Source organism: Mauremys mutica, chromosome 4, assembly GCF_020497125.1.
Source record: "Mauremys mutica isolate MM-2020 ecotype Southern chromosome 4, ASM2049712v1, whole genome shotgun sequence".
NCBI classification, from domain to species: Eukaryota; Metazoa; Chordata; order Testudines; family Geoemydidae; genus Mauremys; species Mauremys mutica.
This window is the reverse complement of record NC_059075.1, coordinates 15,956,294-15,969,634: the sequence shown is the minus strand read 5'-3', so window position 1 is coordinate 15,969,634 and position 13,341 is coordinate 15,956,294. Positions and strand designations below refer to the sequence as shown.

The following is a 13,341-nucleotide window of genomic DNA, read 5'->3' as shown; positions in this document are numbered from 1 at the left end:
AAGAACATAAACAAACCTGAGGGTCAGCAAGCTGACACAGAGGAGACTTCATCACAGAAGACAGCTCTTGTTGTAAATATTGCCACTTATCACCAGTTTGGTCCTTTAAAAATGGACCAGCAAACTCACTCCTTGGGAGAGATAGGTCACTGCTGTGTTCGGGCAGCATGATCATAAGAACAAGGAAAGATTAGCATATCGTTAGATTGTTACAACTGTGTGTATAGAATTATCTCCCTTAACCTACCCTCCTGCCCCCCATATACCCACATCGAAACCAACAGAACGTGATTTTAGCCTCACCCTTAATCACATTTCTTTTGCCACTCCCTTTCCTCCCACTTTTGTTTTGCTTCTTATCCACTTAGGCTGCAATCCTGCAAAGATTTACATATATGCTTAACTTTATGTATTGTGAACAGTCCCATTGGCCTTCAATGACTTCTTGAATGCAGTGAGATGACTCCAGCATGAAAACTTTAAGCTTCTACTCATATCCTTGCAGGACGGGGGCCTTAAACTGACAGCTTGTTGGGGGTAGGGTCCGTATCTCCATATGCCTGTACAGTACTTAGCATACAGTTGGCACAACAGAAATAATAACTAATAAGAATAATCTTCCTTCAAGCTTTCCCTTTCATTCAGTACTAGCTTACCACCAAATGTTGTGTTAAAGAGGTGAAATAAAAGATAGTGTTTTTTTTTAAACATTACTATTATGATAGAGAAAAGCCTTCAGTGAATATTTATATTCCATGGCTGTCAGGTGATGTATTATTTTTAATTACCATCAGCATAATATTATAGGCAGCACCACAGACATTTAAAAGCATGGGCATGATGTAGCATATGGTATTGGGGCAGAATGCAATGCAGCACAGCAGAAGGCTAAAGCTATGTCTACGCTTACAGTGGCATGTACAGGACAGGCACTACATGTGTAGCTCCATGCTGCAGTGAAAGGCTCCAGCAGTGGGGAGGGCTCTGGCAGGAGCCTCTCCCCTCTGCCTGAGCTTTTGCCTGCTGCCAGACTTTCACTGCAGCTGGGAAAGGCTGGAGCAGGGGAGGCAGCAGGACGCTACACTGCTAAAAATAACAGGGTAGGCATGGAAGGCACTGCTTGGGTGGGTAGAGAGCTGTGTAGGGTAGATACCTAGGGGACACGCATGTAGAGCACTCTATTCTATTCACTCCAGCCATGCCTCACTCTCTGTGCTTCTATTTATCCCCATGCTAGGTGTGTGTGCAGCGTCTGTACTCTACACACTGCCTAAATGTAGAGGTATCTTAAGGCAACAGGATACATAACTATAGGTGACAACTGCATACATTACAAAACTTTGGCACGTATCTGGAATTAATTCATTGTAAAGCATCAGTAACATGCCTGCAGGGCAAGTTTCTTCCAGCTCTCCTCAGTTAGAAGTTGGCTTATGTCCTGACATATGAGGGACTATATCACTTCCCAAACTCCCTTTTTAAAGATCCTTACTATTGTCGGAGAAAAACTTAGTTCTCGCTTTTTGTTTGGGTGCAGCAAAATCAAATACTTTATTATTTCTCCAGTAATATGCTAACTCTGAATGTTCTCATTATCCATATAAATGTCCAGTCCTTTTTTGAATACTTCTGAGCTCTTGGCCTCAGTGATAACCACAAGCTAATTGCACACTGTGTGAAAACTTCTAACCTTCTACTAGTTTTAAATTTGCTGCTTTTTACTATCACTGAATGTCCCCTTGTTTTTGTATTGTGAAATAAAGAGAATAGAGGTGCCTGATCTACATCTGTATATAAGTTTTTGTGGTCATGCCTATCATAGCTTATGACACACAATAATAATAATAATTATTTATATTACCATAGCATATAGGAGGCCTAGTCATGGACCAGGACCATATTGTGGTAGGCACTGTACAGACACACTTGAGTTATGTATCAATTTCAGGGGATACTACAGTGTGAATTGGATCTCCACTAAACTGCACAGCTTTTGGCAGATTTTTTCCTTCTGTGATTTTTTGTTTTGCTTTTGTTTTTTTTTGGCAACACATCCCTGTGTGAGAAACTCCTGTGTACAGCAATCCTGCAGACCATATGGTGTTTTGGAAGCCATATAATACATGCTCAGTGACTATTTTTTCTATTTTGTACCTTGACTGTAATTTCTGAGTAGTGCTGTCATCAAAGCATGGCTGCATTTTTTCTACATAAAATTCGATGAAGTCGACAAGATTATTTTGCTCAGTCGATTTTAATGGCAGGTCCTGGAAATAAGGAACAACATGAATGATAAAGTAAAGAGTGTAAACCATGTTCTTCTCAAAGGATGGTCTTGGTTGCTCACTTAACAAAAATAAATAAAAAAAATTACAGCTACCAAAACAAAAAGCAACTGATTATATATATATGTGAACTACATATAACTTTACCAAATACATAACTTTTCTTAGATGATATAACATTATGGAATTGTTTTTAACCTATGTTGAGATCTAAGAGCTCATAATAAAATCACAGAAATGTAGGGCGGGAAGACATCTCCAAAGGTCTTCTAGTTCAGCCCCCCATGCTAAAATGGGATTAAGTATATCTAGGCCATCCCCCACAGGTGTTTGTCGAACCTGTTCTTAAAAACCTTCAATAATGGGATTCCACAACCTCTCCAGTTGCCTTCATTGATGTCTATCACATCAGGGCAGGAGAACAGAGCACACTGTGAAATAATGGACCATATCTTTCCATTCTTATTCTGGCAAAACTTCCATTGACTTCAATGAGACTTTTGCTTGAGTATGAACCACTAGGTTTAACTGTGTGTCTGTAATTAGACGAGGGAGTTGAATTAGAAATTCAGCAACTCCAGTCTCCAGTGATTCAGTCTGGATTGCTTCCTTGAGTAATCTTCAAAGACAGAGGGCACAAAAAGGGAAAAGCTGATTTTCAAACAGCCAAATCTACAGTGTTACTTACAGAACAGAGACCATGACCTCATATTTTTAATCTGCTAACAGTAACCTTAAAAGCCACTGTGGGCTAGATTGTGGGTAAAATTTTCAAAAGCACCTCAATTACACTGAAGCCTCAAGTCCCATTTTCAAAAGTGACTTAGGCATTTAGCACCAGATTTTCAAAGATATTTAAGTGTTTAAGGTGCAGAAAGGTGCCTAGTGGGATTTTCTGAAGTTCCTGACCAGGTTTGTCATGTGTTTAGGTGCTTTAGAAAATCCCACTACATGCCTATATGCATCTTTAGACACCTAAATAACTTTGAAGATCTGGCCCTTAGGAACCCAAGTCCCACTCACTTTCAATTAGAGTTAGGCTCCTAAGTGCCCAAGACACTGTTGACAATTTTTTCTTATGCCTCTAGGCACAACCATGATCAAGCTGTGCAGCGTAAGCTGCCCTGCTCCAGGAGTACCCTTGGGAGGTACTGCACCTCAGACACACCCCTCAAGGCTCTGTCCACACACAAAAGCTGCACTGGTTTCGTTAAATCAGTGTTGCTTTGTGTGATGACTCTTTTACATCAGTTTAGGCCTGTTAAATAACACTTACTGTCTCCCCGCCGGCCCAGCTCCCGGGGGTAGTAGCTTGCTGCTAGCATTTACCAGGAACAAACTACATCACCTCCCCATCTCAAGCTAAGCTGCAGTTGTCAAGGTGTTGGAGGTGAAGCCAAGACTCTGCTCATTCCCTGCCCCCGCTCCCCACTCCCCTACTCCAGGCAGTGCCTGCTTACTCCCATGTGCCCAGACCCAAGGCAGGGTAACCCCCCCACAGAAATGCAGGGAGAGCTCTCCCTCCCTGTGGAGGTGCATAATCCAAGCCACGGTCTAGCCCTCAGAGTCAAACATATCTGAACATAGCAGATAATAGACAATTGCGTATTTATGGGATGAGCAATAGGATTACCCGAGGCTGCTGCAAACCGTTATGCCTGCTGAACGGTGGCGCATCAGTGGTAAGGAGGCTGGATACTTTGGAGCTGCCAAGCTGAAGACGTTCTGAAGGGATCCTTTCACTGTTGTTGAGCTATAAAGCGAGACGGTGTTTTGTGAAAGCTCTCAGAATTGAAAAAGTGGCAAAATATATGTGTGTAGTTTAGGAAAGAGATGGTATCATGACAGGCTGTGAAAAATACACCGGGGATGAACGAGGGGTGATCTCTCAGAAGGATGGGACAAGGCTATTAGTTGAGTCTTGCGGCAAAGATATTTGTGCTGTTTCACCTGGGGAGAGCTTGAATTTATTCTCATCTCCCAGTAAAGTCCTTTCTTCCATTAGTTCACTTCCCCACACTGTTGGTAGCATGGTAGCATAGGAACGCATGGTTTTGGAAGTTTCATTGACACCAACTCTGAACACTTTTGCCTGAATGAACTATGGTGAGGTGCAATTTATGCCTGTCAAACTAGCTTCCAACTTACAAATGGTTCGTATGGTCCAGAAGTTGTGTAGATTTTCTGCCTGGTGATACTTGTAGAGGTATGTTAGTATTCAACAGGAGAATTTAGCACCACCAGTCCCCTTCCCTGGCTACCACAGCTCACCTTTCAGACAGTGCTGTTCCAGGGTAGGTGAGCCTGCAGCTGTCTTTGCCAATGCACCCACTCCTAACAGACTTTCCTGAAGCCATCATAAAAAGGGTTGGTGGGGAACTAGCCCCATAGCTGTAACTGACTGCCAATAAGTGAGTCAATCTCAGCAAAGATATTCAGAGAGATACTCAGATGAGTACTGAATAAGCACAGAGAACAACCTATTCTTTCATCACTGTTGGAGATCCTCCAGTGGAGGACATAGGTGGGGCAGTGTTGGAAAGCTTGCATTGTCACTGCCCTTGCAGAGGGCTACAGTCTCTAGAATTGTCCACTTGGAACCTTTCACCACCAGGACCTTTATTATACATAACATTTTTAAAAAAAATCTTAAAATTTTTTTTTCATTCTCTCTCATTTGTGGCTCATAAAACCTTGACCTCGGACACTGTGCTCTTTAAGCAAACAAAAATCATTCAGAGAACCACTAAAACCCATTACAAGCAGCAAGCTGAGTATAATTATACAGCACTGTGAACTAAAATGACAGTGACAGACATGCACATTCATTTGCATCCATCCCTTAATTTCACATCGCCTCTTATAACTAGTCCTCTGAAGCCCTCACAATGTCTCTCTCACAGGACTTTGCACAGTATTCAGGCTTTTTACCTGTTCTTCATTGTATTTGTCCTGAAGCATCACCTGGACTTTTTCCAAATTGCACTTCACATCCTTGAGCTTCAAGGAAAGGGCCTCTGCTTCCTTCTGAGGGCCTGCACGATCTCCTTGCTGCCTATCTCTGCAATCCTCCAATAAAGAAGCGACCTTTTGTTCAATCTCTGATAACATAACCTAGGAAATAAAGCAGTTAATTATTCACCTTTACCAGCACAAGGTGCCTAATACTCTAGTCACTGTTCACACTTCAGCTGTTTAGAGAAAAATGAGGGAGAAAATCAGAAATTGCTACCAAAAAATCCCCAACCTGGCTAGCAAATGATAAATTAAGCTGTATGTATGGCCATGTGTACAAAAGGAAATGCCTTTTCAACCCAGAGACTGTGCATTGAGAAACATTAACTCCATTACTCATGCTAATATACAATTATTCATAGGCAAGGCAGGAAAATTACGGACTAGAATCTGTGAGAGATGCCCCAAAGAGGTCACAGCCCAGGAAGAGAGGGGGACAAAGGTGGCCTCTGATGCTGCCTAGATTTGACCTGCTGTGAAGGCAATCACAGTACTTAAATGGTATTGATGTGCACAGATTTGAAGGGCAGAAGGTACCACAGTTATCATCTAGACTGACCTCTTATATAACATAGGCCAGAGATAGGATTGCCATGTGTCCGGTTTTCGACCAGAACGCCCGTCAAAAAGGGACCCTGGCAGCTCTGATCAGCACCACTGAGGGGCCGTTGAAAGTCCCACTGGCAGTGCAGTGGAGCTGAGACATGCTCCTTACCTGCCGTGGCTCCCCGTGGCTCCCCGAAGCAGCGGCATGTCTCCCCTCCGGCTCTTAGGCATAGGGGCTCCACGTGTTTCCACCACCCCAAGCACTGGCTCTGAAGCTCCCATTGGCTGGGAACCGCGGCCAATGGGAGCTGTGGGGGTGGCACCTGTGGACGGGCAGCACGCGGAGCCACCTGGCTGCACCTCCGTGTAGGAGCCAGAGGAGGAACATGCCGTTGCTTCCAGGAGCTGCTTGAGGTAAACACTGCCCAGAGCCTGCACCCCTGACCCCCTCCCAAGCCCCACCCCCTGCCCCAGCCCTGATCCCCCTCCTGCCCTCTGAACCCCTCAGTCCCAGCCGAGAGCACCCTCCTGCACCCTAAACCTTTCATCCCCAGCCCCATGCCAGAGCCCGCCCTCCCAGCCAAAGACCTCACCACCACCCCCACACCCAAACCCCCTACCCAAGTCCTGATCCCCTCCCACCCTCTGAACCCCTCAGTCCCAGCCCAACATCAAATATTTGTTTGCCACAAAGATACTGACAGACTAATCAGGTCACCCCTTAACCGTCTCTTTGGCAAACTAAATCGATTGAGCTCCTTGAGTCTCTCTCTATCAGGTATGTTTTTTAATCCTTTAATCATTTTGTGGCTCTTCTCTGAACACGCTCTAATTTTTCCATCCTCCTCTTTGAATTGTAGACATCAGAACTGAACACAGTATTCCAGTAACAGCCATATTAGTGTAAAAATAGAGGTAATATAGCCTCCCTATTCCTATTTGAGATTCCCGTTTATGCATCAAAGGACTTCCATTAGCCTTTTTGGCCATAGCATCACACTAGGAGTTGGTGTTCAGCTGATTATTCACATGATCTGTGAGTCTTGTAAATGACTTGGCAGTCAGTGAGTGAGGAAAGGAAAATGCTCTGACTATATAATTACAGTACAGCCTTTTTTCCCTCTCTCTCTTTTTTTTTTTTTTAACTTTTAATTATATCCATTTGCAAAGCAAGAAATATTCCAGGAGTTCTATTCATGTTATGAAACTAATACTTAGAAAAATACAAAAATCTGCTTATTAACTAATATATAAAGAGGTGGGTTTTAAAAAGGAAGCCATTTCAAAATGTAGTTTTTAACTATCTACAAAAGCAGAGTAAGATACCATTAGGGCCAAAATTTGGCTCCAGGGTTTATATTGGCAGAAGTCCAAAATGTCGTGGCTAGGTAAGGAACCATACTTGTGGAGATCATGGTCCACAAATCCTCTTCCCCTTTGACCTTTAGGTGCAGGCTCTCCATTCCAACTGTGATAGTAAGAGCACAACTACAATGACACAGTCATCAAGCTTAATTTGCTTTGACTGCATATCTGAGTTTGCAGCTGCTTTGTGCTACTCTCCCTTGTGCTACTAGGCCTTGTTGAGACCATGAAAAATGTTGCTTTTTGAGTTTAACCTGTCAAAATTGAGCTAAATAGCTCAGTAGTTTGAGCACTGACCTATTAAACTCAGGGTTATGAATTCAATCCTTGAGGGGGCCACTTAGGGATCTGGGGCAAAAATCTGTCTGGGGATTGGTCCCCCTTTGAGCAGGGGATTGGACTAGATGATCTTCTGAGGTCCCTTCCAACCCTGATATTCTGTGATTCTATATTGGTATTAAATAGGGTTTATAGTGGAGTTAAACTAGTTTTCCTAGTTTATATAAAGCCCTGGTATGAACCACGAGTGAATAGGCCTGTAGTCATTTGTAGTGGTGGAATCACTCATGGATTTAAAATGGGCGTCTTTGTATTAGGCCATTGTGTTCCCCAAAGGATCCACTCTATCTCTGTGAAAAGGAATGAGCTGTAGCTACAGTAGCATGAACAAATATAAACCTGTCCAGTTGCAGTGTTGAACATCTATGTCCCATCTAGGAAGACCAGATAGCAGGCGTGAAAAATCGGGACAGGAGGCAGGGGGTAATAGGCACCTATATAAGACAAAGCCCCAAATATTGGGATTGACCCTATAAATCGGGTCATCTGGTCACTCTAGCTCCATCTGATCCTGCAAAGACTTATGCAAGGGAATAATGTTATGTACATTGTCTTCACATGGACTTCAGCTGGACTATTCTTATTGCAAGAGTGGAGCTCAGCTTAAGTCTCCAGGATTGGGCCCCAGGGTGCAAAACAAAAATTTACATTTTAAGAAGAAATTTTAGAGCACTTTTACCTGAAAAGCCTACAGTAAAATAAAATGGAAATGTCAAATGGTTAGCAAATTCCCTATTCAAAGTAAACAACCTTTTATCATGACTGAGGTCACTGTCTTGTTAAAAAAAACCACCTACCTTTTATTAGTGAATTTAAACTGGTGAACTTTTATACACATTATACTATGCAAACCAAAATGATCTCTGTAAATTACAGTAAATCTTTACAAAACACAAATTTGGTATACTGTAAATCCTATCTAAGATCCCAGACACTGCAATATACACACAAGGAAACTGAATGTGTACAACATGGTTTTAAAAAAGATAATTGGAAAAAAGCAGCTAAAATAAAAACCAAGTGGTTCCTTTTCACTACAGTGTAAGTCAGAGTATGCAGGAACAGGAGCTGAAGCAGTAATTGTAGCTATTATGCAAACACACCTAATTGGGGGAAGGGCGATTGGTTTAGCTGGCAGCAGTGAACTTTGACCACGTAATCTTACCTGGCAATCAGCAAGCTGCTGTTCCACCATCTGCTGCATTTCTGGGGTCTGGGTTTCTGATTCCAGAGACACTTTAGCTTTGTCTAGCCACAGCTCCAGCTCAGCAACCTGTACCTGGCAGACATGGAGGATCTTTTCAGGCTCGGGCCTATTGATATCCACTGTTTCCTTTGAATCTCCTGGTTTGTTCTGAAAGCAATGGCCAGTATTTGTGTCAGAAGAAGGCGTGTCACCCTGAAGCAAAGGATATTCAAACACAGAAAATCTATCAGAGGAAAATGTTTAACTTTGGCGTACCGAGAGCTATGAACCTGCACTGGCTGTCACCTTATTCCCAGGTTAAAACAGAAAGAAAAACCCCAACAACTACGCTGAATGATCATATGATCTGCTGCAAAAGGTTTCCAAGCAGCCAATTTGCATTTACACAGGTATACCGAAGCACACAGGAAGAACAATGACTCACGGTTCATTAACTAGCTGTCCCAGAGGATAGGTATTTTTCTGTGAGTTCAATTGCAAAGTGTTGTATTCTAAGGCATGCACAGCTTGCAGCTGGGCAATACTTATGCACTACTTTTAGGAGTTCAGTGCCAAATAAACTTTAAAAGCATTCTTTATTTAGGACGTAGGCTATGCAGGAAACATTGTAGAGTCGTAACTCAAACCCACTCTTGAATAATATTTCCCTTTTATTTATCGTCACCCTAGGAGCAGCCTTTAACATTCTGCAATAAACACAATTTTCTTAAGTTTTGGACAAGTAGGCAAATTTTCAAAAATGCATACGCAGGTCAGCGTTGTGCATATGCAGGCACACACATGCATATGCAAATCTCTAATTTTCATATGCGAATCGACCATTTAGCGCGCAAGGCAAGCGGGTGCAAAAATGCCTCCATATGTCTGACAATTTGGGCCCTAATGTGGTAGTGGAACAATAACTGTTTGTACAGACACACCGACAGCAATAGTATGGTATTCACTAGCTTTTGAGATGGGACATGGTGGATGACAAGACAGGAAAAACACGTTGTTTTCAATATTACACTGTGTTACTTTATTAAATAAGTAAACATCACTTTTGTTGCTTGTCTCTTCAGTGGTCTGGAACACAGCCATTATGAATTAAACACATAAATGCAAAGAAATCCTAATTTAACACCACACATCCAGGAACTGATTGAATATATACATGGGCAAGTGTGCTTGTGTGCGGTATTAGGAAGTGTCAGCTGAGATTTTCAGCTTTCAGTCTAGATATATTTGTTATTATGAGTTCACTCACTCAAATACACATGGAGAGGTGAAAGCAGATTCATTTATTTTTGGTTTTTAGAGTAGGATTTTTTTTTTAAATGTATCTTTAATACAGATCTTAAAACTGTACTTGTTGGAAAATGGGATTGCTATCCAGTGGGAAACACTGACATTTTGAAATTTGTTTACACTCTGAATCACAAGAACATTTAAAATTCAATTATCAAAATCCTGCTCTATCTGACTAAAAGTATTTCTCAAGAGAAAGAAAACTGATTTAGTGTTTACAGAAATACATTTCCTTTTGTCTCCATCCAGTAAATTTATGATCTTAGAAAGAAACTAGTTTAAATCTCAATGTATGATATAATATGAGGGGGAAACTGGGATGGAATCACAATGCCGGCAAAATGACCATTCAAGACAATTCAAGGAAGGAAGACCTCTCCAATGGAAAATTTGTTACAGGAGCAGTAAGGGGACTTTGGCAGCAGCGGTGGCTCTGGATCCCATAGTGCTTCCTCTACTGATAGCAAGTGCGGAAGCAACTGCCTGTCTGTCACAGGCAACAGTTCTTCTGAGTTTTTGTTCCACTGGCTTTGATATGGCAAGAAAGGGGCAGCGGAAAATGGTGAAAGCTCATAGAGATGCCAGTACAACATATGGGCACATAACATCTCAATAATCATCCTGGGAATATTATGTATGGTTTCCTTTCTAGGACTGACCTTACACTAAGTCTGAAGCTGCATCTCTCTTCCTACAATACCTGGGGGTTTCCCATACAAAGAGAAACTCTTTTTATGAGCAAAGTAAATTTTCTATGGTGCATAAGAAATAGAAAATTGTTGCAGATAATAAGAAAACAGAGAAAATGGACACCATTCCATGTCGTGCACATGGAATGGTCATAAATATACCATCATCGAACCACATTTCTCATAGTATCAATAAAAAACAATCCACGAAAAGTATTGTGTGATTGGTTTTTAATTTTTAATATTGTAAATGTTATTAGCTGATGCTTTCTAGCCAGTACAGAGCAAGTGGTGACATGCAGGAAACTCAATCTAATCAGTCTCTCCTTCAACCTACAGTGACTCAGGCTCCCAGATTACTAATCTTTTCTCCAGACCTACTACTTCTGGGGGAATACTGTGCACATGCAGAATTCGTGTCCCTCGCAGATTTTTTTTTCCTCCACAAAATATACATTCTGCCAGAGAGGCGCTGCAATTACACCTTCATCCGCCAGGGGCTATTGGTGCCAGAACAGAGGGCAGCCATCTCAGCCAGCCCCGGAGAGGGATGTGGAGAGGCTGCATTCCTTACAGTGCCCTGCCCACAGGGCCAGGTGAGGAGCCACGGGAAAGGGGGGGAGATAGAGTGGGGCACACAGGGTAGCTGGGGGGTCAGAGATTGGGGTTCAGAAGGGCCAGTGAGTAGACAAACTGGGGCAGGGGTTGAATGGGAGTGTGGGTGCAAGGCCACAAGGGGATGGAGAGTGGGGGTGGCTGAGTGAGCATTCAGGGACACATGGGATTGGGGGAGTGGCTGAGTGGGGCGGCAGGTACACATGGGGACAGGGGTTGATGTGCCTGACTGAATGGGAGAGGCTAGAGGTTAGCCAGGGTCTGCATGGGGGAGGCTCCCTAACTCTCTAACAATCTCTCCCCTCTCCCCCCTCAAAAAACCTGTTCCATATTTCCCACACCAAACAACCCCCCCAGGTTCACTCCCAGGCTCCTACTTAGCAATTACTTCCCTCTCCCTCAGCTCCTCCATTACCCTGATTCCCCCAATCCTTTGCATTGCTTCTGAGGGATGCAGGAAATACGTTTGTGTATTGTAGTTTAAATGAATTATTACTCAAAGCTCTGTATTAATATACTTAGAAAGGAATCTATTTGTCAAAAAACATTTCCTGAATCTTTTTTTGTTGTCTATATTGTTACAGATATACTTGCTGACGGGTATTTTGAAATAAATTACCAAAATAATTAAAACAGGCATGATTATATTGTGTTATTTTGACAAATAAAATATGCACAATTTTGCAGAATTTTAAAATATTGTGTGCAGAATTTTTAATTTTTGGTGCAGAATTCCCCCAGGAGAAACCTACATATATGACAGCACATTTACTTCCTGAAACTACGCACATTGGCTTTCTGGTAAATTGCATTTTCTAAGAGTAAATATATGTATTTGCTCTGATTTAAATAATAAATAACAATAACAATCATTAATGATAATATGAAAGATGCCTATACAAGGATCTAGGTGCCCTTACACATAACCAGTGCTACCGCAAAACACCATTCGAATTAAAATAATCATTCAAACAGTAACTCAGCAAACCAATCACCCCCAAAAGAGCTCCTTTTTATCCTTTAATGGTTGTGGGAAGAACACCCTCAGCCTGCTCCAAAACCCCTATCAAACAGATGACTTTTGCAGCATGCCCAGAAGGTCACCAAATTCAGACCAACATACTTACCACTGCCCAATTACTAAGGTCTGTAGCAGAGTCTTCATCACTTCCAGCTTTCTGTGGAACTTGAAAAGATGTTTCCTTGCCATGTTTATCACATGATTCTATTAACACATCAGCATCCTGTAAAAAGAAAGGCAGTGGCGGAAAGATTTATATTGCCGTTGCCTTGTTGTGCTTTAGAAGCCTCAAAAGGCAGCAGTCATTCAACCCATACATCATTCTGGGCCAATAACCAATGCAGGAAACCACGTCTGAGGTGAAGGTACAGAAAGACAGATAGCTGCAGCTCTCATAACAGATTGTAGCTGATCAGATTGCTTAGATGCTGCCCACTTCTGCTTCAGAAACTGCACATCCTCCACAAGTTACTCCACACAGAGAGTAGAGGAAACACTCATGAAAAGTCTCATTTGGTCTCTTATCAAGCGATGGGGGGAGAGGGGTGAACTCTCTATTAACCCGAGTTTGCATTTACATCCTTGTGTTACTGGCAGATAGCATCACCTACAAAAACTGTTTTCCTGCTGAGAGGGCAACTATTAAAGGATGCTCACAAAGGGTGAAATTCAGCCCTGTTTGGAGGAGCCACGCAAGACCTATGCACCATAGATCCCACTCAAGTGCTGATTTGAGGACTAAAGCAATGCACAGACCTTGTACAGGCTCTCTACACAAGTTATTCCCCCATGCAGAGATAAACATGAAGAACGTTACCAGGGAAATGCCATCTGATAGGGTGCCTGAGGACCAGGAAGCTCCGCTGTCTTCTTTCTCTCTCTTATCTCCCTTTCCTGAAGGCCAAAAACTTTCAGCTGTGGGTGCTACTGCATTTTCCTTTGAAAACAGCAACAGCCCAGCATTAGCTTGAG

General features: G+C 42.5%; 1 protein-coding gene across 8 annotated transcripts in view; it reads right to left on the bottom strand.

Annotated features, from left to right (window-relative positions):
- Nucleotides 1-13,341, bottom strand: part of SYNE2 (spectrin repeat containing nuclear envelope protein 2) — a 237,632-nt gene that overhangs the window by 95,326 nt on the left and 128,965 nt on the right. For all 8 annotated transcript variants that reach the window (XM_045015450.1, XM_045015451.1, XM_045015453.1 and 5 more), the window contains 7 exons: nucleotides 13,187-13,306; nucleotides 12,476-12,592; nucleotides 8,716-8,949; nucleotides 5,217-5,399; nucleotides 3,919-4,038; nucleotides 2,155-2,267; nucleotides 17-152 (listed from right to left, as the gene is read on the bottom strand). In XM_045015450.1, the coding sequence (XP_044871385.1) occupies nucleotides 17-152; nucleotides 2,155-2,267; nucleotides 3,919-4,038; nucleotides 5,217-5,399; nucleotides 8,716-8,949; nucleotides 12,476-12,592; nucleotides 13,187-13,306 (1,023 nt within the window). The remainder of the gene's footprint in view (nucleotides 1-16; nucleotides 153-2,154; nucleotides 2,268-3,918; nucleotides 4,039-5,216; nucleotides 5,400-8,715; nucleotides 8,950-12,475; nucleotides 12,593-13,186; nucleotides 13,307-13,341) is intronic.